The sequence below is a fragment of the Dasypus novemcinctus genome, chromosome 9 (genome assembly GCF_030445035.2).
Source record: "Dasypus novemcinctus isolate mDasNov1 chromosome 9, mDasNov1.1.hap2, whole genome shotgun sequence".
In the NCBI taxonomy this organism is placed as follows: domain Eukaryota; kingdom Metazoa; phylum Chordata; class Mammalia; order Cingulata; family Dasypodidae; genus Dasypus; species Dasypus novemcinctus.
The window spans coordinates 72861198-72888939 of NC_080681.1; the positions used below are offsets into that span (position 1 = coordinate 72861198).

Sequence of the window (27742 nt, forward strand, 5' to 3'; positions counted from 1 at the left end):
ACAACTCAGGGGCAGATGACAGTGGCCTGACAGAAGGGCTGAGTTATGGTAGCTGTGAGCTGACTAAAAAGAGACAAAGAAAGGGAAGGGAAGAGAAGAGCAAGGAAAGAGAAAAAAGGATGGGAAAGAGGGAAAAATGAAAGGGCATGAGAGAAAAGAATGCATTTTATATAGCAAATAAAAACTCAATCATCAGCTATTGAGGTCCTCCTTGTGTAAGACTCTGGGATGGGAAGGAAGGAAAAAACAGTTATTCCTAGATATCCGCCACGTGCTCACTGCTGTACTAAGTCTTCATATGTTCCATCTCATCATCAAACGTTAATTTGAAGTAGGAATAATAAACTTCTGCTTTATAAATGAGAAATCTGAGGCCCAGAAAGGTTAAAAAATTTCTCCAAGGTCACACAGCCAGTAGTGGGAGTGCTGGAATCAAGAGTTGAGTTCTTACCTAAATCCAAAGCCTCCTTCTCTTTCCAAACCTTGTCCTGGTTCAGTGCAGAAAAATACTTAGACATAGTTCCTGCCCTTAAAAATCTCCCTACTTACAACAACCCACAAGGTCCTAAAAATTTCTATTTTTAGAAATGAGAATACTGATGGTCAGAGAGGTTAAATGCCTTGCCCAAGTCATAATAGCTAGTAAGAGATAGAGCCAAGATTCAAACCCTGGTCTAGTTCCAAATATCTACTACCCTGTCTCTTTATATAATATAGTTGATCTGAGCTTTAGTAAAATCTATTTTTAAACCTCATCTATTGATAGATTGTAGATATGAAAGGAACAAAGTCATCCAAGTCCACAAGCGCCCCAAAATTTTCAGGAGAAATTCTGTGGACACACCCACACATTTATTGACATGGAGACACAGACATGTAGATACGGATACACCCATAAAGTACACACATATACAACATTCCAAGGTCAATTACTTCCTAAATTATCCTCTGTTATCTGGGTCCCAATTATGTTGAATTACCAAAGTCATCAGTAAGTGCAGGGAAGCAGTCCTCAAATTATGTCTTAAAAACTCAGTGTGAAAACCCTCCTAAATTTCCTTTAGAAGCTTAGGGAAGAGGTGAGGGTTGGAAGGTTGAAACCACCACTCCTAATTCCCTGCTTGTTCTCTGGAAATACATACTCAGTCCCATGGGTCTGTATTTCAATTCCAAGCATCAAAATGAAGAAAACTCCTGTTGAGGGATGCTGTGGTATAAGAAAATTTGTGGAGACGAAATTTATCCACCAGTCCCAAGTTCTAAGCCTCTTTCCACCTCTTTGTAGCTGAGTGAACCCAAGCAGGCAACTCGGTGTCCTTATAAACAAAATGAGGATAACATAATACCTCCTTCCATGCTGTCTTGAAGATTATGAAAGAGTCCTTAAATAAACTGTCAATCACACAGGTGATGTTTAATAAATCCTGACTTCCCTCCCTGCCTCCTACTACCCTTCTGGTAAAGAGGCTGATGGAGGACAAAGTTCAGAGTATTGACCTTTCCCCCACAGGGTAGAGAGTCACTAACTTCCAACAAATAGAACCTGTAATTACTATTTTGGTCACCATAGGAAGAAGTTCTTCTATTAAAAAGTCAGATGTTTTCATGCATAATGGCAGGTCCGGGCATCATCACCACGTTGCTAGGTATTGTTAAGCCACCCACCTCGCAGCAGAGTGGGCAGTAATTAATGTAATTAGCACCATGATGAGTGTCCTATGCAACAGTAAACAACTCAGCCTTGCAGAACTTGACAGACCTGCTACTCCCAAGAGGATCCTGACCCTGAACATCCACTTGGGGACTGGTGTGGGACGGTGTAGTAGAAAAAGTACCAGCTTTGAGTCTGATGGAACCAGATATAAATCCTGTTTTTGCTAATTCCAATCTGTGTGAGTGAGGGCAAGTCACTTCACTTCTAAGAACCTTAGTTTAGTCATCTATAAAACAGGGCTAATGGTATCTTTCTCACTGGGTTGTTGTAGTTACCTTTATTAACTCATCGTTGTCATCGTCATCGTCATCATCACTGTCATCTCAGAAAAGCCCAAACCAGGCCAGTGTTCAACTGGCAAGCGGGTGGAGTGTCCAAGGAAACACAAACAGTGCTGGCACCTAGAGCTGGAGTAGCCCATTTCTTTTTCCCTGGATAAATTCAAGAATATGTATCACAATTTTAGTGGTTTTAGGGAAACTACTAGAGTTTGGAATGCAAAGAATATTTATAACCCAGAAAAAAAGGGAGAAATACATCTTGATTTGATTAATTATTTTAGATAATGTTATAATTACCACAAATGTTATCAGCAATACTACTGCTTACATAAAACAGAAGTGCCATAGCAATCGCGAGGTTGCAAATAAAAGCATGAAACTTGCTTATAATTTTTGAGCTGGAGATTCCATTGTGATCATTAATATCCTCACAAGAGAAGTCAAATAAGCCAAGGGTTATAGCATGTACTTTTACATTGTGTCTATGTAGTGTGGTTATCGAAAATAACTAAGAATTCATCCATTCATTTGTTCATTCAGCCAACCAACGATTGCTAAGTGCCTATTGGTAGCAGGGATAAAAATTAAAAAAAAAAAACGTGTGAGGAGCAACACACATGTAGCATTAGGATTCATTGAAAGGAAGGCTCAGATAAAGGTCTATAGAAGTGCAATGAATCAAGAGGAGGGAAAGACCAATAGGGACACTGTTAAGCAAAACTGAAGCATAGCCCTTGAAACTGAAAGGGGAGTGAGCCATGTGGATTCTTGGAAGTGTGCATACTAAATGGTGTTAAAAGAAAACAGTAAACTAGTCTCAAGACTCAAAGAAAGTCAGAGCTAGAAAGTACATCAGAGAACACCCAGTTTCCTTTCCACAGAGACCTTGAACAGATGAGGCTCACAAACCCTACCAACAGGACAGATGAAAACTAAGTTCTGGGTAATAATAAAAATTTCCGGTCACTAACTGTCACCCCACTGCTTTCTCTCCCATCTGAAAAAGCCAGAATACCAGGGAGTGAGGTCGAAACTACTAAAGGAATAATAAATTTGAATGCATCCTAATTTGTTTTTATAAAATGGGGGTTGGGAGTAAACCTTGCAGTTGAAAACCACTGAAATGGTCCAAGTCTTCTGATGTGATGGAAAATCTGAGGCCCCAAGTGGCCCATCTGCCCCATTGTGTTAGTACAGACTTCTTGTTCATTAGGGACTTGTTGAATCAATAGTCATAAATGAGCAGGTAATGCGATGACATGACCAAGTTTACCCAAACTGTACGTGGCTGGTAACATAAACTGAAGAAAAATTAGGGCCTGGGAGAGAACTTCGAATGCAGAACACAGAAATGAATGCTCATTATGTTTCCTTCCTTCGAGTTGCTGGAGCGTAACATAACAAATTTAATAAATAAGTTCTAGGGAAGCGGACTTTGGCCCAGTGGTTAGGACGTCCATCTAGCACATGGGAGGTCCGCAGTTCAAGCCCCGGGCCTCCTTGACCCGTGTGGAGCTGCCCCGTGCACAGTGCTGATGCACGCAAGGAGTGCCCTGCCACGCAGGGGTGTCCCCCGCGTAGGGGAGCCCCACACGCAAGGAGTGCGCCCCGTAAGGAGAACTGCCCAGCGCGAAAGAAAGTGCAGCCTGCCCAGGAATGGCGCCGCACACACGAAGAGCTGACACAACAAGATGACGCAACAAAAAGAAACACAGATTCCCGTGCTGCTGCCAACAACAGAAGCAGACAAAGACAAACACCCAGCAAATAGACACAGAGAACAGACAACTGGGGTGGGGGAGGGGGGAACGGGGGGATAAATAAATAAATAAATAAATCTTAAAAAAAAAAAGTTCTAGAATCCTTAGGATATGGAAGGGACGAGTGCCCAGTCACCAGTCCTTTAGAGTGACAGCCGAGGGTTCCCTATATAGAGAAATTTTAACTGGCAAAGCTTTTTAACAAAACACTTGGCTGGTGCAAGCCCCATAGGGGAAAGTCCTTAATACCTGGTCGTTGGTGAGGACTCTTTTGCCAAGGGCTTTTCTCTGCTTTCCTCAGTCTGGACTGTCCCTCCCATGCCACCCTCTCCCAGTCCTTGAAGTGCTATCACATCCCTTCCTCAGAGACCCTTTCCTGTCACCCTCTTTAAGAAGATTCTCCCACCCCCACCCCAACTATTATTCTTCTTCAAAACCAGAATGGTATTTACAGAGCCTCTTAGGTCAGTGGGCTCAATTCTTTCCCACAGAAACTCCCATTAGATAATGTTTACAGATTCTGCTACTGATACAACACCCTGGGGGAGAGTGTGGAGGTGGGGGAGAAAGTTCCAAGCAAATGCAATGCCTGCTGCATTTGTACCATTCATAGCATTTATTGCTTATTGTAATTTTTTATGAATTTGTTTGTTATCCAGGTGCAGCAACTGTAATACTAGTAATTATACTTAATATTTATTGGGCACTTAACTGTGTTGGGCACTATTCTAAGTACTTACATATAGTAATTCATTCAATACACGCAACAATCCTCTGAACTAGGTTCTATTTTGAGTAAAAAAGGACAGAGCCAGATATCAGACCCCAACTGTCCGGTTCTGGAGGTAAACTCTTCATCGCTAGCCAATACTGAAGCATCATTGATGGCAGATTCCTTGTCTTCTTTCCCCCATCACTGCACCCCTGGGTCTTATATAATGCTTGGCATGTAACAGGGACTCAGCAAGTATTTGTTGATTGGAAGGAAAGAAGGAAAGGAGGACAGAAGGGAAAGAGGAAGGGAGGGAGGCAGTAAGGAAGAAAAAAGAGGGAGGGAAAGAGAGAGGCATGGAGGGAGAAAGAGGAGGAGGCAGGCTGAAGGGCTGAGGAGAGGAGGATGAACTGCTAGCCCCATCGTGGCCCTGTCGTGGGTAGAGAACGCCTGGGACCTACTGAGGGGTCTCCCTGTCCTGGGGAAATGCCACTATCCTCACCACAGGGTGGTCCAGCAATTCTAATGCCCTCAAATGAGCCCTAGAATCCACTAGGTTGCTCCAAGGCTCTTCACTGCTCACAAAAGAAGATTCAACAGTAACATAACCATTCTGCTCCAAGGCTCCCGTGCTGGGTTCTCAGAACACAAAGGTGAATATGACAGAAGGCCTGCCCTCAAGGAGCTCCCAGGCTAGTATCGATGAGGAACCTGGAACCAAGGAGTGCAGGGAGACATAGCCCAGTGAGGCTGGAAAGAGAAGGAGGAGGGAAAGAGAGAGAGATGCACATATCTTAATGAATTCTACCTCTGGGAGTCATTTCTTATTCTGTCCGTGAAAAGCTTAGCTGAGAGCTGCAACCCCTTACCTGCAATTGTGGACTACTCTGCTACAACAATACAATATTGTAACTCGATATACCACTGATAAGTACAGGAATGATAACAGTATAACATGAAAGCTGCTTTATTTTACACTGATTTAAGAATGTTCAAGTTTTGTTGCACCAAGAAGCAGCAGCTGAGCAGAAAGTTCACCAACACAGTTGAATGCAACTGCTAGTGAGGAGCACAGTACTGGACATAATGCCCCTTTACCCCTCAGTCCTCCCGCAGGGCTCAGTGTGCCTACATGCTCTTTCTTGGAACAACTTCTTGCATGGTTCTCCCCAGCCTTTGAGCGTTAATCCTTGCCTCCATAACTCAACAGCTTCATCCCTTCCATCAAGTTATCTTCACCGTTTTTAAGGTAAAGTTCTATATTTGTTGTAGTATGTATGTAGGTACTTATTTATATATTACAAATTTAATAGGTATTTTGAGCTCTGCTATTTTTATTAGGATACTGACGAGTTTATCTTATCTTCAGGGTTAGAATATTGTAATAGGCAGCAGAGGTAGCTCAAGTGGTTGAGTGCTGCTTCCCATGGACGAGGTCCCAGATTCAACCCCTGGTACCTCCTAAAAACAAAGAAACAAATGAAAAAAACAACTCTTGTTGGGGAGTGGATGTAGCTCAGTGGTTGATCACCTGCTTCCCATGTAAAAAAGAAAAAGTTAAAAAAAAAAAAAGGAATATTATAATAGGGGTTGTTTGCTTGTTGTTTTTAGGAGGAATCAGGGATTGAACACAGGACCTCATACATAGGAAGCCAAGTGCTCAACAGTCAGCTATACCCTCTTCCCTATAATAGGTTTTTAGTGGTCTACCCCCACCCTATTTTTCCAATTCTGCAGAACACAAAATTTTTCGTGTTTATCATGTAATGGCAGAAATACCTGTATCGGTTCACCAAAGCCTTTCCTGTAAGCTATTACTGACTTACACAAGCTTTCTGAAGTAGGCAGAAATGGAATCACCACATTCATTTTTCAAATAGGAAACTGAGGCTCACAGAGGTTAAATGACTTATCCAAAGAAGATGAAACAGGACTTGACCCAGGTCTCCAAAGCCAAGTCTTCACTGTATTCAAAACACTTAGCACAGTTCATAGCACATGGTAGGCAATCTGGGAAAAATTAATACTGCCTCTCTTCATTTGCCAGGCCTACTATTACAAATACCACACAATAGATTGGCTTAAACAATAGGAATTTATTGTCTCATGGTTTGAAAGCTAAAAGTCCAAAGTCAGAGGCATGCTTACTTCCAGCACCTATAGTATTCTGGTACCATCTTGCCATAATCTTTGGAGTTCCTTGGCTTTTAGATATGTCTCTGCCCCTATCACATGGATTCTCCTTCTGGTGTCTACTTCTCCTGCTTAGTCAACTGTGTCTCTCCAGATTTTCTCTCCTTTAAGGACTTCAGTCATATGGATTAAGGTCCACCCCAATTCAATTACGCTCATCTAAATAGGACCTTTGCAAATCATATTTACAAATGAATCTTCACTTTTAATAATAACATCATCAAAGTTCCTTTTTTTTTTTTTTAACAAATGGAGGCTAGGACTTGAGCAGGTCTTTTGTGGGAGACACAATTCAATCTCCAACAGTGCCCCAGGATCAATCATTGATTTAATAATACAGTCATGATTGCCATTTTGAAAAAATAAATAAGCAAAGGAAAAAAGTAACTATAATTTTTGGAGTTCCTATTATGTCCAGGCACTCTAGATACTTTTTGAACAAATACACAGACACAAACTATGATAGCTATTATTTTTTTTCATTCTACAGATAAGAAACTCATGCTCAGAAATTTAAGGAAATTGCCTGATTCCAGTGCTAGTAAAGGAATGAGTTGAGATTTGAATCAAGCCTTTCAGATTCCAAAGCCTAGACTTTTCCACTATATCAGTGGAGAACACCTACTACTTGTAGAATAAGAAATGACTTCCAGTGGTCCATGAACAAATCTATTTATTTCAATGGTTACATACTTCTTTTTATATTTGTCTAAATGTCTATGGTAAGACCTGTTGTCCATTTCAAATAGTAATGTAAAGTCTCCTTTAACAATATATTTGCATTTTTTAAAAGTGACTTCATTTAAAGAAAAATATTAATCTTCCAGATGTAAGTGGATATAGCAAAATGGGAAAAGTGATGTGTGAATGGTTAAAACTTGAGAAACTTTAATCCTAACAAATTTCTTAATATAAACATATATTTTTGCAATTGATTTCCATGAGCTATATCCTCAGATATTTTCTCAATTACCCAGAATAGACAGGAAGTCAAATCAGGTCTGATGTCCTGGCAAGTGTGCTAAGAAATGAGCTACTCTTTATTTTAGCATTCCGTACTAATTGGTGGTTTTTCGAAATTCTGAGGTGGGTGCTCTAAGAAGTGCTTGTGTTCACTTAGGATAGAGGAAACAGTATGAGTTAGGAGATCTAGTATATTTTTCAAAGAGTGATGGAAATTTTCAGGGTCTAGTGAATCTACCAAAATGATCCATATACTTGATGTGTAAAGAAACAATGGAGGGAAACGGACTTTGGCCCAGTGGTTAGGGCGTCCGTCTACCATATGGGAGGTCGGCGGTTCAAACCCCGGCCTCCTTGACCCGTGTGGAGCTGGACATGCGCAGTGCTGATGCGCGCAAGGAGTGCCTTGCCACACAAGGGTGTCCCCCGCGTGGGGGAGCCCCATGCGCAAGGAGTGCGCCCGTGAGGAGAGCCGCCCAGCGCGAAAAGAAAGAGCAGCCTGCCCAGGAATGGCGCCGCCCACACTTCCCGTGCCGCTGACGACAACAGAAGCGGACAAAGAAACAAGACGCAGCAAACAGACACCAAGAACAGACAAACGGGGGAGGGGGGAAGGAATTAAATAAATAAATAAATCTTTAAAAAAAAAAAAAAAAGAAACAATGGAAAAGGACTTAAGTCTACTTAGGACACCTGGGTTTCCATGCCATGTTTGGCCACGAACTTACTGTGTCACTCAGGTTAATCACAGCTGGAGCAGGGGGATTTATGTCCCCATTGACTAAAAGGAGTTTGATTTCCATAACCAATTTCTGGTAATGTGAGACACACCCATTGGTGCATGACTATAACTGGCAAAAGCAGCTGTCCCTGAAAGTTGGGAGGTACCTGTCTACCATGAGCACCAGAGCCCTTACAGGTCTGAGAGCCTGTGATTTCATGATTTAAACTCTTGGGATTGCAGATGGCCACACAAGTAGCAGTGATGTATACAGAGAGATGATCATATGGAACACATCTGGATTATGCTTAGATTGTCACACTGCAGGCAGCAAAAGTAAAGCTGATGTAAACTCTTACCTGCCCTACTAGGACATTATCTCCTCTGATTAATTAAATATCCATGCTAATATCACTGTGCTCATCCTAATAGCAGATATGGAGTTTATATTTTTAAGAAATGTATAATCTGATATTAGATTATATTGAACGCAATTTAATTTATTCCTGCTAAGTATTCTCTTTTCCTCACGTTATTAGCTTTTTTGGTTTTGTTTTTTTAACTAAGAGAGCAATTTGTGCTTATTGTGGTAGAGCAGTTATTCAGGAAATATTCCCTTTCTCCTTTGGCAACCTCCATAACAGATACACACTTGCCAGCTCCACTGATATTGGACTTAGCCACGTGACTTGCTTCAGCCAGCAGAATGTAGGCAGAGGTGACAAACATACTGGTTCCATGCCTCACTTCACATGTTTCTATTTGCTCTGACCTCTGTCACAAGAAGGGCATATTTCTGGTAGATGCTGTTTCTCCAGAATGCATCCTAGAATGAGACACATGGAGCAGACCTGAATTTAACCCCCAACCTTATTTCTCTAGGTTGTAAACTACATTCTCATGAACTTCCCACACTGCAGTTCCAGAAAAGCCATCGTCACTACTTAGAAAATTGCAGGGGAGGCAGGCACAGTGGAGAGGAGAGCAGACTGAATGGAGCCTTAGGAAGTCTAAGTCACCTCAGCTGACCTGCAGACCTATGAGCAGTTAACAAAATGCTTAACACTGTATGGCACTCAGATTTTGTGGTGGTTTGTTTCACAGCAAGAGTTGGTTGATACACCTATTGTGACAAGTAAATATATACAGAAATTCTATATTTTTAAAAGTTGATAGTAGTGGTTTGGTGTAACTTTCTATTCCTTTCTGTTTTTTCCAATGGTTAAAAGAACAAATGCATGTAAAGCACTTAGCACAGTACTGATACATGGAGCACACATTCATTAAACATTAGCTGTTTGTTTTTTTAATATTCTCACACAAGTAAATACACTAAAATATAGGTGTTTTGTTTTATTTTGTTTTTTGAGGTACTGGGAATGGGGATTGAACCCAGGACCTCGTATGTGGGAAGCTGGCACTCACCACTGAGCCATATTGGCTCCACTGAGTTAGGTTTTTTTCTGTTTGTTTGCTTGTTGTTTGTTTTTCTGTTTTTAGGAGAAATCAGGGACTGAACCCAGGACTACCCATGTGGGAAGGAGGCACTCAACCATGAGACACATCTGTTCCCAAATACATGTTTTTTTAAATGCACACAAAAAATGAGGCCATGCTCTGCACATCACACTAACTTTCTATGCTCAATGCTGTATCATGGACATCTCTCTAGGTTGACTTATCTTTTTAAATATAGTTAACTCCTTTTAAAAAATAGCTACTTGATATTCCATGGTTTGAATATACCACAATGTATTTTCCCTGTTTCCATTTTAGAGATGAAGAAACTGGGAGTCAGAGAGCTGAAGATCCCTGTCAAAAGATTTGCTGCTCTTCTCCTCTTCCCCTGTCTCAGGGTTGGCCATGTGATACACTTTGGCCAATGAAAAGCCAGAAGTGGAAGTGATGCGTGGGCCAACACTGGAAGAGCCATCCTATGGCTTCATCCTTCTCTTCCCTGTAGTACCACATCAGCAATATCTCAGACAGGGGCTGCTCCTTCAGCCTGGGTCTCAGAGTAAAGAGCTAAACCCTAAACGAGAATGGATATATAACATGAGTGTGAAATAAATCCATATAGTTTTTTTTTTAAATAATTTTTTTATTTTTATTTTTTAAAGATACTTAGGTTACATGAAAAATATAAGGGATTCTCATTACCCCACTCCTTACCCCTACCACACTTTTCCACAGTAACATCCTTCATTAGTGTGGTACATTTGTTACAATTGATGAATTCATTTTGGAGCATTGCTACTAAATGTGAATTATAGTTTCCATTGTAGTTTAAACTCTTTCGTGCACAATTTTGTAAGTTATGACAAGATATATAATGGCCTGTATCTGTCATTGCAACATCATTCAAGATGATTCCAATGCCCTGAAAATGCCCCCATATTATACATATATTTCCCTCTCCCTCCCCTCAGAACCTCTGGTGGCCACTGCCTCCACACCAGTGATAAAAGGTCTTCCACTGCTAGAATAACAATAAGTCTATAGTAGAATAACAGTAAATTTATTCTACAGTAAGTAGTCCATCATTTGTTCCCCAATCCTGAGGATTCTGGGATGGTGATGCCCACTCCACTCTAAGTGAGAGGGGACTTAGATCCCATGGGACAGATGGGACTACCTTGCTTGCAGTCACAGACTCTCTGTTCCTTGGGATGGTCATTGTCATCATCATTGCTTTGTTAGTTGTCCTGGGTGAGTCCCATGAACTGGAGAATAGGTGTTGCAACTCTGTTCAAAGATTCAGGGCCCAACTGGCACATGGACAGCCCAAAGATTTAAATCTCTTGGACATAAACCTATCAACTCTAGTACTAACTATAGTTTCAAATAGAAAGTGGCTCTTCTGCCCATATTGTTTTAAGTCTCTGAGACTTGAGGAGTGGTTGGTTGCCAAAGTGTATTTGTTTCCTATTGCTGCTGTTAACAAATTACCACAAACTTTGTGGTTTAACACAATACAAATGTATCTTACAATTTTGAAGGTCAGAAGTTTGAAATGGTCTCACTGGGTTAAAATCAAGGTATTGACAGGGCTTTGTTCCTTTCAGAGGCTGTGAGGAAGAATCCATCTTCTTGCCTTTTCCTGCTTCTAGAGGCTACCCACATTACTTCATTCACAGCCCTCCTCCATCTTCAAATCCAGCAATGACTGGTTGATTCTTTCTTATATGGCATCACTCTGACACTAATGTTTCTGCCCCTATCTTCCACATCTATAGACCCTTGTGATTAGATTGGGCTCACCAGATAATCTAGGATTCACTCTTGATTTTAAGGTCAACTGATTTGCAACCTCAATTCTATCTGCTATCTTCATCCCCTATTCCATGTAATGAAACGTATTTCCAGGTTCCAGGGATTAGGACATGAACATCTTTGGAAGGACTTTTTTTCTACCTACCATATACAGCATAGTTTAGAGAGTGCTAAAAGAGTGTTTTAAAATGTGCAAGTGTTTGAGCAGTCATTATAAATATTCATCATCATCACTAGTGTGGCCAAGCATCAATATTGCTAGTTAATAAAGATATGGGTTGACAGGATAATTAGAAACAATCACCTACTCACCTCCCTAACTCATTAAAAAATATATATCAACAGCCCCCTCCCAACTGCCAAGTCATTAGGCAAAGGACATGATAGTATCACGGGAAAGATAAGTAAACTGACAGTAACCCACTGGATTAAGGACCATCCTTTTAGTGTAGAAATGTCTTAGGTAGGTCAGTATCATAGGAATTTGGACCCAATTTCTCCAGGTTGCAAACTACATACACATGAACATGTACTGTTGCACTCAAGTCAGCAGTTCCAGGAAAAGCCATCATTACTTGGAAAATAACAGGGAAGGCAAGCACAATGGAGAGAAAAGAAGACTGGATGGGAACTCTAATTCCAGCTTGGCCATGTATCAGCCCTGGGTCTCAGTTTGCTCAGAGGACAACTGTGAGAATCTGAGGAGGGACAGCAGATATAGTCACAAACCAGTAAGAGAGAACATTTACTTTGTTTTTTTTTTTTAATCACAAATGTAACGCATGTTTATTGTGGAAAGTGTTAAAACAGACGCATAAGGAGGAAAATGGGAAGTGCCCAAATATTACAACTGTTGACACCCTGCTGGCTTATCAGCCATATTTCCTTCTCTGCAGTGTATACACACAGAAGCACAGCATTCTTCTGTATGCACTGATTATGTATATGCATACATATATCAGGTTCCAAGACCTTCCTCACATGCTCATTCCCCCATTCTTCCCTCCCAGCTTCTTTTTCTGTCCCTCCAAACATGCCCTATATTCAATAACATTCAGGACTTTGCACATGCACTCCCTTTTCCTATAACACTCTTTCTTTATTGCCTCTCTTCTTCTAGTTATTCCTACTTATCCTTGAGTTCTCAGTGTGCTCATCACCTACTTTGAGGGAAATTCTCTGGCCTTACCCTTATCAGATGATCCATCTGTGTGCACCCATAGCATCCTGTTCCTTCTCACCCACAGAATTATCATGCTGGACTAGCCTTGTCCCGTCTATTTTTCTTGCTACACCCCAACTTGTAGGCAAGGATTCTGGTGTTTGCCCACAGTAAATGCTCAAAATTTAATTGCTGAATACATGAATAAAACATTGAATAGGTGCTATCTACATTTCTTCTGAAATCCTCAGAAGAAGATTTTCTTAGTAAATATCCACTGAAAGATTAAATAGAGAAGAGGGTGTAAAGCATGGTAAGATGTCTTACGAACTTTATAAATTAGATGGGAAGAGAACACTAACAACAGGAAGCCTCAGTATGTAATTAAGCACTATGTTCTTTGCTCCTACCTCCTCCAGTAATTCTCGGCTAACTGAAAACTGCAGAACAAAATCTTGTACTTCAGTTCTGCATTAGCTCTCTCACTGAGAGTATACTGCAGCACCAATTGGAATAGGAAGACACTGGCAACTTTAACAGATATACTCCAAATTCTCAGTGCCTCAACATAATTTATTTACAGTTCATTTTATCCTGATAAAATCCAATGCAAATTTTCCTGGATGGGGGCCCACATAGTCATTCTGAAATCCAGGCTCCTTCCACCTGTGGCTCTGCCCTTATCTATGTCCTTGGAAACCCTTACATTTAACCAGGAGATGGGGAGAGATGGTTTTATGGGCTAGACCTGGAAGTGACACATATCATGTTCACCCCCTTTGCACTGGGATGCCACATGGACACACCTAACCACAAAGGAGGCTGGAAAATGTAGTCTGGCTGTACACGCCAGAGGAAAAGGAAAAGGGGTTTGGTGAATACATTGTAGTGCTTCTGCCAAAGATGTCAAGGGAAAACCTAGTTTTCCTAAGTGATCCCAAGTATAGCTACTTTTGATTTATGGATACTGAAAACACTTGTTTTTATAGAGGAATGTCCATCAAACTAACATTAGACCTAGAAAAAAAAGATCATCTGAGGTTTTCAAAATTTGAGTGAAAAAGGGGTCAAAAGCATTAGCAACAGGAAGTCTCAGTATGCAATTAAGCACTATGTTCTCTGCTTCTACCCCCTCTACCATTCTATTCAAACTGGAAAGAGCAGAACAAAATCCCTAAACTCATGCCTGCATTTATTCCTTCACTGAGGGTATCCTTGCAGCACCAACTGGGATAGGAAGACACTGTCAGAACTGAAAAACCATGAATGTTGATCATAGTCCCAGACAATTTCTAAAATGGATTATTTAAACATGGCTTTTATGAACTTTGAAAAAAAAGTGATGATCATTGTAAGTTACTATGAGCTAACTAGGAATTATCATAAACTAACCTAGCATAGTGTCTGGCACACAGTAGATAATATATATGTATTGAATGAAAGAACTTTAATTTGACTTTTAAGGCAACTATCCCATGAAGTAATTCTACCCCAGATATAGCAGTATTTTCCTGTTCTAAACATTACCCAAGCTCTGACCTCAAAAGAAGTCAACTTTGACCTACAGAAAAAGCCAACTTCTCCATGTGACAGTTGCTCAACTAGCTGGGAACTCCTTTATGTGTTTTCATGGTTTGTTTTTTTGCTTTGTTTTATTTTTTTGTTTTGTTTTTGGATTTGGGGTTTTTTGGGTTTTTTTAAAATCAGAGTAACTATTCCCAGTTCCCTCAATTCTACTCAATGGGACAGTTTCAGGACTCTCACCATTTGGCCATCCTTCTCTGAGATCTCGATGGTTGGCCAATGTTGCTTTCCAAGTTTCATGCCAATATCCCTGATGAGGTACTGATAAGGTGCACCCATCCATGTTCAGTAGAATTATTACTTCCTGGATCTGGACATGGTGTCCTTACTTTTTTACTAGATGTATTTAAGTAGTTAAAAAGCTGCCAAAAGAATTCCCTCATTAGAAGAGCAAGACTTGGAAGATGACCTATAAGGACCCTTGCCAATTTATGATCCTGTAAGTTCTGTGGAAGTTCTGAGCACTGGAAAAGCATCACCACAAGGGTGGTGGTGTGTACAACAGTTATAGGCTACCCCTTGACAAAAGCCTAGTCCACAAATACTCTTCAGCAGCCCAGTTCACTAACTTACTGGTATTACAATGTGCTTCATTTCTGTCTCTTCAATTGTGATGTAGATGCATATATCCAAGATAACAACAACAACAAAAGTAGTAATAATAGCAGTAGATAGGGAAGAGAAATGGAATGTCCCAAAATTAGAAACCAGATCTGAGCATATAAGAACTGATTTGGCAGATGGTTGATCCAAGAGAAGGACTTCCACAGGGACCTTGATATGTAAATTCCACAAAGATTTATTGAGTGCTCTCTATGTGTCAAGCAACAAGCTAGATGCTGTGCACACAGTAAAGACTAACAGAGGAGTCTCTCCTGCCCTCTTAATGCTTATTCCCTGGTGGGTGAGACAGACAATTACCCAAAGGAATATGGAATAACAAATTAAGACAAATTCCATTGTTTAAAGGAAATCTCTAGCTCCCTGGCCTCAGGTTTCAATGAGAGGACATTCACTAGACTAATCTCTTGTCCTTTCTATTTCTTATTTTTCCTCCCTATAAGAAGATGAATAAGTTATCTATTTGCTCATTTCAAAGGAAAGACCTGAACAGGCCCATCTCAGCAACTTACTCTCTTTTCAGAGTTTGTCCACAGGATATACACTCACTGTTCTTTGGGAGAGGTCTGCAATTGCCCACCTTTGCCAGAGAGCGGTGGCTAAGTTTAAGATTCAGGGGTGAAGTATTAGATTATGGTCTCATGTCTGCCATGCCCTCCAATCTAGTATATACCAGCTAGAAGGATGATATTCTGCTCCCCACTCATCTGATTCTTTTGTCTAACTATCAGCTTGTCCTGAATGCAAGAGGGAAGAAGTGTCATTTATAAACCTCCCCAGATTTCAATAACTAAAAAGAAAGACTATAGGGACTTAAGAAAGAGTATAAGAAAGGAATCTAATTTAGATTGGAGTGGTAAGGACTACAGAAATCACAGAAAGCCTCTTTAAGTGTCACTGAAACTAAAACAACCAAAAGATGATAAAAATTGACAAAGGAACAGGAAGAGGAGGGAAGGTTCATATGAAAGTTCTTAGGCAAGAAAGAGTTTGAGGCCAGTGGGGAGTCATTAGGGCTAGTCACCAGACTTCTGACGCTCTGCCTTCCAGACAAATAGGAATGTACTGCCTGGTCCTCTTGTGGAGGGTGAACCATGTGACTAGGTTAGCCAGTGAACTGTGAGAAGTGACAGTGACATTTTCAGGCTAAGGCACTTAATTGCCAGGTTAAGACCCTTCAAAGCTCTCTCCATCATGATATCTGTAAGGTCCCGAAAATGGGTGCTCCATCAACCCAGGTCCCAGAAGAAGACAACATGAGCAGAGTCCCTGCCAACCCTCAATGGGCAAGCAGCAGGAACAAGAAATGAAAATTTCTTCATAAGACTTGGGGATTGTTCTTTTGTGTAGCATAACCTAGGCACTCCTGACTGATACAGCCACATCCAATATGGCTGAAGAATAGTGAGGGGAGAAATACTGATTATATTAGGCTAGACAAGTAGGCATGGCTCAGGTCATGTGAACCTTATAGACCAAGTAAAGATTTGGGGTTCTATCCTAAATTCATTAGGATCCCCTTAAGGAGGTTTCAACAGGGGAGTATGATGTGTTCCAACTAATTTGTATTAAAACAAGGTATGGTTGCTATTTGGCTATTAAAACACCCCCTTTAATTACACCATGGAAAGAGCAATAGAAAAAAATCAGTCAATAAGCATTTATTGAGCACCTTTTTTTTCCTTCTATGTGTGCCAGGCACCATATTAAATAGAGGAGATTCAGAAATGAATAGACAAGAGTTCCTGGATTTGGAGACAGGGAAGTAAGAAGACATTTATGAGATCATGTGATAAACAGTCTCTCCTTCAGGTGTGTACCCAGTGTGCTGAGAGTCAAAGAAGATAATTGCTATTCAGGGGTGAGGTGAGGAATGAGTATGTAAAAGCTTCAGAGGGGATGATAATTTGAGCTTGGTCTTTAAGGTTGAGTAAGAATTTGCCAAGCTGCATTTCAATTAAGGGTAAATGTAAATGGAAAGACAAAAATAAAATGATAAGAGGAATGGAAATTATTTGGGGTGGTTGAGCAGAGGGATGGGAGAATTGCGCACTACAGGGTGTGATAGACTGCATTACCATTCACAAACACCTGTTGCCCCTTCCCCACTGAAATCAGGCTTCTGGCCATATGAGCTATTTTCAGCAGATGTTTCAAAAGCCGGCATGTGGTTCACCATGCTCTTTTCTCTCTGACATGGTGTATTATAAAGGTTTTTATATTACATAAAGGTTCTTATAAAGGGTATTTATTTGGAGTAGGAGCTTACAGATACTAGGCCATAAAGCACAAGTTACTTCCCTCACCAAAGTCTATTTTCACATGTCAGAGCAAGATGGCTGCCAACGTCTGCAAGGGTTCAGGCTTCCTGGGTTCCTCTGGGCTCAGCTTCTTTGTTTTCTCCACAAGGTCAGTTGTAGACTATGAGGCGCTCTAGGTTTTGCCACACTCCACAAGGTGAGCTGTAGACTATCAGGCAAATGGCTCTGTCTTTCTCCCCAGGGTTCCACCTTAAGACTTCAGCATCAAACTTCAACATCAAAACTCCAACATTAAAAGCCCTCAACTCTGTCCTTTGCCATACCTTTTATCTGTGAGTCGCCACCCAACTAATGACGTGGCCCAATCAAAGCCCTAATCATAACTTAATCATTCCCAGGTACAGACCAGATTATAAACATAATCCAATATCTATTTTTGGAATTCATAACCATATTAAACTGCTGCACATAGTGATTAGCTATGCTCTAGAGAGGGGGTACTCGATTAGTTGAGTCCTGGAGTAGAGATGATGTGTATGAAGCAGAGTCACAGCCAACCCATCCTAGACATACAGTATGAGTGAGAAGTAACCTCTGTGGTCATAGTCCAGCAAGGTTTTTGGAGTGGTACCACAGTGTAACCTAGCCTATACAGAGGTGTACATTTCCAGCTCTCAGTCTTCTAGGCATATAATAGGACTGCACTTTCCTGTATCCTTTAATTTAGGCATGTGACTAGCTTTGGCCAATAATATGTAAACAGAAGTAATGTGGGTCACTTTGGGGAGGAAAATTTTAAAGTCAATATAAATTCACCATGCTTTCTTTCCCCTGCCAAGGTGACTGGGATGATTATGGAAGCATGTGTCGAGATGAAACCTCTTCCAGACTAGGTCTCTGAGTAGGTACATTCAGCAGAGCCCCTCTAGCCTTGACCATTTACTATGAGCAAGTAATAAAGTTTTTATGTAAAGCTACTAAGATTTTAAGATTTTGTTATGACAGTATAACCTAGCCTATTCAGACTGACATAAAAACAGGTACCCAGACATGGGGAAATACAGTAACAACAATGAGCACAGGAACAATAAAACTAAACATTTGTGTACAGGGAAGTCATTAAGAACGTTGTTATTGGAGGCTGAAAGGATGATGATCCATTTGACAAATGTAATGCAGTGACAACTTAGAAGGCAGATCATGAATCTAATTAAATAAGGCACGAGGTCATAAACCAGAATCTTAAGAGTCAGTTGGTTGCTGTTGGTTCTTCTAGAAAGTTATTCGAAAAATGAGATGAGTTCAGAAATTATCTGAACAGTTTTCAGGCAAGAGTAAAAGGGAGTAAAGACAATCTATAAATTCAGAGATTTGTTGAGGTAGAAGAGGCAATTGTTTCTCAATTCTAAATAGTGAAATAGTTTCCAGCAAGTAAGAGCTTACTAAAGCAAGGTCTTGAAGTAAGGATCAAGTCAAGGGTATGGCCTTCAAATCTATTATGAACACCTCTGGATAAATTAAGATGTTATGCAACATATGCTTTCAATTGGACAAAATGGGTCTGGAAAAGGGAGGCAATGATGACTCTCCCAACAAAGCTCAATAAGCCTAACACATTCAAAATCAGGGAGGGGGGTGGGAGTAAAGGTGGAGGAATGAGAGAAAGAAAACTAAAAAATATGGCAAACCACAGAATCTAGAAATATGTCTAGAAAAGAAATGTGGCTTTCTATTTGCACATGGAACACCTAGAATCAAATAGATAAGAAGCATCTACCAAAAAAAAAAAAAAAAAAAGCATAATACATTTTTGAGAGTTGCATAGCCAAAAGAACATCAGCCTGGATTAAAAGAGATTGGACTCAGGAAGCAGATGTGGCTCAAGTGTTGGGCTCCCATCTACCATATAGGAGGCCCAGGGTTCCATTCCCCAGACCTCCTGGTAAAGGCAAGCTGGCCCATGCAGTGAGCAGGCCTGAGCAGACAGCTTGCTCAAGTAAGCTGCTGGCCTGCGTAGAAAGCTGGCACAGCAAGATGATGCAACAAAAAGAGACACAGAGAAAATAAGAGATGCAGCAGACCAGGGAGCTGAGGTAGGAGACTGAATGCCTCTCTCTCATTCTGGAATGTCCCAGGATCAGTTCCGGGTGCCACTTAAAAGAGAAGACAAGCAGACACAGAAGAACATACAGTGAATGACACAGGTCAAGCAGACATAGAAGAATACACAATGAATGGACACAGAAAGCAGACAACAATAGTACCATTACTACTGTAATGGTAAAAATAGAGAATCTCCTCTATTTAATATGGTGCCTGGTACACATGGAAGGAAAAAAAGGTACTCAATAAATGCTTATTGACCGATTTTTTTTTCTATAGTCCTTTCCATGGTGGAATTAAGGTGGTGTTTTAATAGCCCAATAGCAACCATACCTTGTTTTAATACAAATAAGTTGGAACACATCAGATTCCCCTCTTGAAACCTCCTTAAGGGGATCCTAATGGATTTAGGATAAAACCCCAAATCTTTACTTGGTCTATAAGGTTCACATGACCTGGGCTATGTTTTGCACAGAAAGCAAAAACAATGGGGGGGGGGGATAAATTAATCTTAAAAAAAAAAAGGGAGAGAGAGACTGGACTCAAGATTTACTACACACTTATCCCCGACATTGTTACAAGCTTATTTAAAAGCCTATTTCCCAATGCCTGCTTTAGATGTAGAAAGGAAGACTCTATCAAAGGGCAAAGCCAGAGGTCATGGAAAACAGTGGACAGGGCAGCTACATTCAGAGCATTATCAGGGTCTAATCAGAGTTGGACAGGGATGTCCTCCAGAGGTCTGCTCAGTGGACCAGTGTCTGTGGTGGTCTCTCATTTCTTCCTTTTCTAAGTGGGAGTGCTCACTGCAGTTATATTGTCTCTGTCCCATCATTAACATTTTGAGGGTAGGTAGATATCTTGCTTTTAGATGAAGATGAGTCACATCTGGATCTGATGAAAACTCTACTACCAGCACCCAGAAATCCTGGACAGTGAGCTGGATGCTGAGACTGGGTGGGTCTTTAGGTTTGTCTCCCTTAAGGAAGAGTGAAGGAGTTTTGCCTGCAAAAAGAGGTTGAGCCAAACATTTTGTGAACAGAATGGGGTAATGTTATAGTCTATCAGTATTGTTCCCCCAAATATTCCTGGCTCTCTCCCTTCAAGACAGCAGGCAGAATTAAACAGATTTAAAGTTAGGTATGAACATGTGACTTGCTTTGACCAATGATATATGAGAAAAGATGTGTCCCTTCTGGGTGGATGCTCTGAAAGCTAGTGACTGATAGGCCAAAACTTTTCCCCCAGCCAAGAAACCAAGACAGTTGTAAGAAGCATGTGTCATGATGAAACCTTCTTCAGCCTGAACCCTTGAGTGACTACAGGGAGGAGAGCTCCCCTGAAGACCCACACTGGACATGTAGCATGAGCAAAAAAATAAACATTCATTGTGTTACTTCACTGAGATGTTAAGGTTGCTTGTTATGGTAGCATAACCCATCCTTTCCTGAATGATACTAGAAGTGAAAGATGAGCCAGGAGAGAGCAAGAACACTAGATTGCAAAGGGCCCCTTCTCCACAGCAAAGGAGTCAGAACTCTCCTTTACATAAGGAGAAGGCAATGAAGCAGGGGCGTTAACATGAACAGATTTGTTATTTTTTGGATGAAATATGCTATTTCTCAACATAAGAAGAAAATCAGCCTACTAAACCACATAAGGCAGGGAGGAACATACAGAACCCTTAGGCAAAAAAATATATAGCTAAAGTCCTAAGTTTTGGAGTTTCTAAATATGGGAGCGCTGAAAGGAGTCTCTCTCAGGACTTACAATCAGTGGATCAGGCAAGACAGTTTTTCCTATCCCACAAGCTCCATTTCCTCTGCAGACAACCAATACTTCACAAGAAAGTTTACCAGAGCCAAGAAGATAATAGGGAATGTCAGTTTCCAGCTGCCTGTATGACCTTAGTAAGATATTTAACCTCTCTGGACCTACTTCCTCATAAGTTAAGTCAGATAATATATGCATCTCAAGATGGTTGTAAGGAGAAAAGTTTGCATTGCTTAGGAGAATGTCTGGAAAATGGTAAGTGTTAAATATATGAAAATTATTTTTACTACTGTTATGGTAAAAATAATTATCAAGAACACCAGTTCCCTGATGACAACAGAAATTTGTTCAGGGCAACAATAGAGGATGAGCTTCCTTGAGGGAAGGAACCAGATCTTGTCACACTATCCTACCCACCTCCCTGTGCTCAGTGCCTGACTCACAGCAGCCACTCAGTTATCCTCAGTGGCATGAGTGACTGAGAAGTGAGTGCCCAGTGTGAGGAAAAGTTGGCATATTTCCCACTGACACCACACCAGCTGCTGTTTTACTGTTGATTCCAAATTCTCAAAGCTACAAATACCTTAAGGTCAAGGGACTATGAACTCAAGGCTGAATTCCCCCAAATTTCAGGGGAGAAAAGCCAGCATTAGAACCTAGGAACTTAAACTGCTCGGGTTCCCTTTCAAGCCCCAGTCCTCGACAGAAAGCCTGGGAAAGAAATGACTTCTAAACTTTTCCTCCCTCACCTCCTCCCCTTACTGTTCCTCACAGGAAAACGGACCTGGTCCTGCCAAATCAAACTCTTGTATCCTAGCAGCCCATCCTCCTCCTCCAAGGCTCTGGGAAACTCCCAGGAAGGGGGCTATCTGGAGACCATCTCCCTAGGCCTGGAGGCGATGATACCACAGTAATTCCTGGCAGTCCAGTAAGGGAGATCTCACAGGTCCAACCTGCAAATGAGGGGTCTAAAACACGGAGTTGAGTGATTTGCACACTTCACACTATAGCAGCCCTGAGCCAAGAGAGAACCCACGATTCCCGATTTCGATAGTCTTTCCACCACTCACTTTTGTCTCGAAAAGGTGGGGGGGCGGGAGAGATGGGGGTGGGGATAAAATAACCACCGAAGAACCACTTACATGTGTCTAGCGCTTCCTAGAGGCTGCACAGGACATGGGCCCATCACCCGGCGAGCAGCAGAGATTTTAAATCCTGATTCTACCCCTAATTCGCTGCGTGACTTTTGGCGTGTCTGCTGTTCTCGGGACTTGTCTTCCCGGAAGCAAATCAGGGCGGGAGTGGTGTATGGGGTGGGGGGTGGGGTGGAGGAGGCGATCCCGGGGTTCCCGAGTTTCGGAGTCTCTAAATAAACGCTCATTCCCAATTGGACGCTGAGTTCGCTCCTACTACCTCACATAAAAACCTTCCCACCAAGGCAAAACTGCAACCCCCCCCCGCACCCTCTCCCTCATGGTGCGGGAGAATGAAATGGGGCGCAGCGGGGACTTAGCGGAGTGCCGGGTTTCGAGCAATGCAAATCACTCGGCTCTAGGCACAGCCAGATAGCGGCTCCAACGGTTGCTCCCGAACTTGACCAAGAAATAAACTCGAAGCGTTCTCACTGTGGGGGGTCCACTCCCCGACACCGCCCCTAACCGTAAGCGCACTTTCACTCGCCCCCACAGGAGGCTTAAGAGAACTACCTAAGGGCGGCGCTCCGGCTCCCCGGAAGCGCGCGGGGGGGGGGGGGGGGGGGGGGTACAAATCCGAGCTCTCAGCCTCCGGGTCCCGCGCTGTGGAGAAATGCCCGTGGGTGACTTCGATCCCCACAAAGGGGAGAAATACTACCGCCCCCACGTTCTCGGCCCAGACAACTGGCCCGGTTCCCCAGCCTTCCGGGTCTCCGTATCCCTTGCATCCCGGTCGTAAGCCCTGAATTTGAGCCCGCCTCTGTCTGAAGTTGCGAGCGTCAGCTCCAGTCCTCCAGGTCGCCGCGGCCACCGTCACAGGACAGTCAAACCCCAAGACGTCAGCCCACAATGCACCGGGCGGGCCGGGAGAGACGCGCCGGAGAGTGGAGGGGGAAGAGAGGCGAGATCGCGCGGGAGGGGGAAGGGGAGAGGAGGAGAAAGAAGGGCCCAACTGTAGGAGGGCAGCGGAGCATTACCTCATCCCATGAGCCTCCGCGGGTCCAGAGAAGAATCTTCTAGGGTGGGGTCTCCATAGCGACGGGCGGGCCCGCCCCCCTGAGAGCGACGCAAGCCAATGGGAAGGCCTTGGGGTGACATCATGGGCTATTTTTAGGGGTTGACTGGTAGCAGATAAGTGTTGAGCTCCGAGCTGGATAAGGACTCAGAGTTGCACTGAGTGTGGCTGAAGCGGCGAGGCGGGAGTCGAGGTGCACGGACTCAGGGAGAAAGACAGAACGGCAGTGGAGTCCGACCTGCAAATCTTTCTTTCCTATTTTCTCACTAACTGCCCAGAGCTAGGGCCTGTGGCTCCGGGCTGGTGGTTTGGGGAGCAGCGCCCGGAGAGCCCCTTCTCCAGCCGGCCGCGGGAGGAGTGCCCCGCTACCGGGCACTGACAGCCGCGGAGAGCGACGACTGCCCACTCACCCGCCGGGGGAAGTCCAGCGAACGGCTCAGAGGCACAGAACTTTCCTGGCCGGGAGGACAGAGGACAAGTGGTCCCGGGTCCCGGAGCGAACTTTTGCAAACCTTTCCTGTGCCTTAAGCTGCCGCGGCGGCGGTAAAGAAGGCGGCGGCGGAGAGAGGACCGAGAGGAGGGACGTGCGCCCCGCCTCGCTCGCACCGGTTGCTGAACTTGGGCGAGCGCGAGCCGCGGCTGCCGGGTGGCCCCCTCCCCCTTGCAGCGGAGGAGGGGACAGTCGTCGGAGTCGGGGCGGCCGAGACCCGTCGCCGGCCTGCCACTGCGGGTTCCGAAGTGACCGGCGCCGCCGGGAGAGCCGCTGTCCCCGGCAACAGAGTTGGTCCGCAGGCTCCGAGGAACCTTTGCGCCAGCCGAGTACTCAGTGAGTGACCGCGACTTTTCAAAGTGGAGCAGCGCGCGCGTGCGGACAAGTAAGAGTTCTGGCGGCATCTTAACCCTGCGTTCCCTGGAGCGAGCGGGTGAGGCGGGCGCCGAGGAGAGCACAGCCGGCGGGTGCGCGCGCTCTTAAGAGAAACTTTCTTTGCCAAAGGCGCGGGGAGGCGCGGGTGTCTCCCGCTTGTCCGCGCGCTGTTGCGGTCCGGAAACTTCTGCGCGCAGCCCAGGCTAACCCCACGTGAAGTGACGGACTGTTCTATGACTGCAAAGATGGAAACGACCTTCTACGACGATGCCCTCAACGCCTCGTTCCTCCAGTCTGAGAGCGGCGCCTACGGCTATAGCAACCCCAAGATCCTCAAACAGACCATGACCCTGAACCTGGCGGATCCGCTGGGCAGCCTAAAGCCGCACCTGCGCGCCAAAAACTCAGACCTTCTCACCTCGCCCGACGTGGGGCTGCTCAAACTGGCGTCGCCCGAACTGGAGCGTCTGATAATCCAGTCCAGCAACGGGCACATCACCACCACGCCGACCCCCACCCAGTTCCTGTGCCCCAAGAACGTGACGGACGAGCAGGAGGGCTTCGCCGAGGGCTTTGTGCGCGCCCTGGCTGAATTGCACAGCCAAAACACGCTGCCCAGCGTCACGTCCGCGGCGCAGCCGGTCAGCGGGGCGGGCCTAGTGGCCCCGGCCGTGGCCTCCGTGGCGGGCAGCAGTGGCAGCGGCGGCTTCAGCGCCAACCTGCACAGCGAGCCGCCGGTCTACGCCAACCTCAGTAACTTCAACCCCGGCGCGCTGAGCAGCGGCGGCGGGGCGCCCTCCTACGGCGCGGGCGGCCTGTCCTTTCCCGCGCAGCCCCAGCAGCAGCAGCCGCAGCCGCAGCCGCAGCCGCCACACCACCTGCCCCAGCAGATCCCCGTGCCGCACCCGCGGCTGCAGGCCCTGAAGGAGGAGCCGCAGACGGTCCCCGAGATGCCCGGGGAGACGCCGCCCCTGTCTCCCATCGACATGGAGTCACAGGAGCGGATCAAGGCGGAGAGGAAGCGCATGAGGAACCGTATCGCTGCCTCCAAGTGCCGGAAAAGGAAGTTGGAGAGGATCGCCCGGCTGGAGGAAAAAGTGAAAACCTTGAAAGCGCAGAACTCGGAGCTGGCGTCCACGGCCAACATGCTCAGGGAACAGGTGGCACAGCTTAAACAGAAAGTCATGAACCACGTTAACAGTGGGTGCCAACTTATGCTAACGCAGCAGTTGCAAACGTTTTGAGGAGAGACTGTTGGGGGTTGAGGGGAAACGGAGAAAAAAAAATGACACGGAGAGACGAACTTGAGAACTTGACAAGTTGCGAGAGAGAGAGAGAGAGAAAAGAAGTGTCCGAGGACTAAAGCCAAGGCTATCCAAGTTGGACTGGGTTGCGTCCTGACGGCGCCCCCAGTGTGCACGAGTGGGAAGGACTTGGCGCGCCCTCCCTTGGTGTGGAGCCAGGGAGCGGCCACCTGCGGGTGCCCGACTTTGCGGACGGGCTGTTCCTGCACGAACGGAACGTTAAACTTTTCTTTAACATTGACCAAGAACTGCATGGACCTAACATTCTATCTCATTCAGTATTAAAAGGGGGGTGGGGTGGGGGAGGGATTACAAACTGCAATAGAGACTGTAGATTGCTTCTGTAGTACTCCGTAAGAACACAAAGGGGGGGGGGGTGGGAGGGAAGGGGTGGGAGGGGAGGAGGGAGGGTGGTTTGTGAGATGGAGGCTGAGCCTACAGATGAACTCTTTCTGGCCTGCCTTCCTTAACTGTGTATGTACATATATATATATATTTTTTAATTTGATGAAAGCTGATTACTGTCAATAAACAGCTTCATGCATTTGTAAGTTATTTCATGTTTGTTTGTTTGGGTGTCCTGCCCAGTGTTGTTTGTAAATAAGAGATTTGGAGCACTCTGAGTTTACCATTTGTAATAAAATATATAATTTTTTTATGTTTTGTTTCTGAAAATTCCAGAAAGGATATTTAAGAAAATACAATAAAATATTGAAAAACTATCCTCCACCTCTTTTTTACATTATCTGTAGATTAAGGATGGGTGGAGTTGAAAGAGTTAAGAGTGTCAAAATCTCTCAGGGCTTCTTACTATCAAGCAGTAAAAATGGTTCTGTATTGGACTTTAGAAGTGTAGCTGATGCTATCATCAAGGTATATTCTTCTCTCTCCCCAACTATCTATATGGGATTGTTTACCAAAGGATAGTGTGGTCTTTCAGGGGGCTGGAAGAAGGGGGTTGTGGTGGAGAGGGGCAGCCCGAGTCAAACACTTTAAAGTTTGGGATTGTATCCAATGGCATGTGCTGCAACCACTTAGTAGAAATTTAACAGTAGATGCTTAAAGTAGGAACTGGTGACATTATACAAAAGATGTAGTCTTCCAATTTGGAATCTTCACTTTAGCAAATCCTAGATTAAAAAGATGGTCTTTACTTATGAATATTTATAACAGCATTCTTGTCACAATAAATATATTCAAATATCTATAACAGATCCTGACTTCCGTTCCCTTTACTACTTTTCCTCCCCAAGCTTATCTACTGAAGCTTTTCTTTTCACTTGCTGGGGTTAACGTTACTGCACTCTGAAGTTTTTTTTATCATTAAGAAGCAAACTAGGAAGAATCAAAACCAGAAGTTGCAATCACTGTTTACCTGGATAAAACATCCTTCCAATTTCATTAATTCTTTAAGTCATAATACTGCAGAAGAAAATGTTTATCTACCTGTATATCTATCTTCATCTCTGTCTGCCTGAAATAAACACTCCTAAGAAAATTACTGGCATAGCAGTTTACCATTTTGGGATCCTTCCACACTTTATTTCTTAATTTGTTTCTAAAATAATGGACTTTGTTTAATAAGTATTATAGAATCGGTCTCAAAAGATAGTACTCTAGATGCTATGGAAACGATTAGCAAGAGATCTTGAACACCAATACAACGATTCCACGTGTAAAGCAAACTCCAGCTCCGGGGAAATGGCAAACTTGAGTTCTGTCTACACATACAACTTAGGAGATCAACAAGGCAGTACTCAACAAGGGAACAATTTTCCTTGGTTGCTTTTCATCCCAAGAGCAAGTGTGATTATCAAGCAGCAAAAGCAATTTGATATTCAGGAATATTTCATAAACTACTAATTGAGGCAGAGCTGTTTGCTCATTAGCAGTGCTGTAGTACCCAACAGGTCTAATATTCTGCCTGTGGCTGCAAATCCAAATAGAGAGTTTCTCATGAGGAGTATATCTAGAAGTGGAAGGGATTGGCTAGGGTTTTTGCCTATTAGATACACACCATTGTAATAACACTTCTTTAACATAGGGTTACTGGGAGCAGAGCCCAGTTCGCCAAGCAGTGAATTTGCCGATGTCAGCAACCCAGAAGGTGAGTTGATTTTGACCATATGTAGGAATAGTAAGCAGAGGGACAATAAAGCACTTTGGGGCGGGGCTCTATGGAAGCTAAACAAGAGCCAACTAGAAAAAATAAGCAGGCTGGGGAATTAATTACCTGCAAAGGTA

General features: G+C 43.6%; 1 protein-coding gene and 1 long non-coding RNA gene across 2 annotated transcripts in view; one reads left to right on the top strand and one right to left on the bottom strand.

The window, feature by feature from the left end:
* LOC105747311 (uncharacterized) overlaps positions 1–23146 on the bottom strand; it is a 33729-nt gene extending 10583 nt beyond the window's left edge. Inside the window, exons 1-2 of the long non-coding RNA XR_001119403.4 lie at positions 22264–23146; positions 1990–2145 (exon numbers count right to left, since the gene is read on the bottom strand). This is a non-coding gene — a long non-coding RNA (uncharacterized lncRNA). The remainder of the gene's footprint in view (positions 1–1989; positions 2146–22263) is intronic.
* A 308-nt stretch (positions 23147–23454) lies between these two features.
* Positions 23455–26220, top strand: JUN (Jun proto-oncogene, AP-1 transcription factor subunit). Its single transcript, XM_004470671.5, has one exon. It carries the CDS (start codon positions 24428–24430, stop codon positions 25436–25438), a length of 1011 nt encoding a protein of 336 aa, XP_004470728.1. The 5' UTR covers positions 23455–24427; the 3' UTR covers positions 25439–26220.
* The last annotated feature ends 1522 nt before the right edge of the window (positions 26221–27742 follow it).

Coding starts and splice junctions, on each gene's coding strand:
- JUN (XM_004470671.5), top strand. CDS start 24,428: ATGACTGCAAAGATGGAAACGACCTTCTACGACGATGCCCTCAACGCC.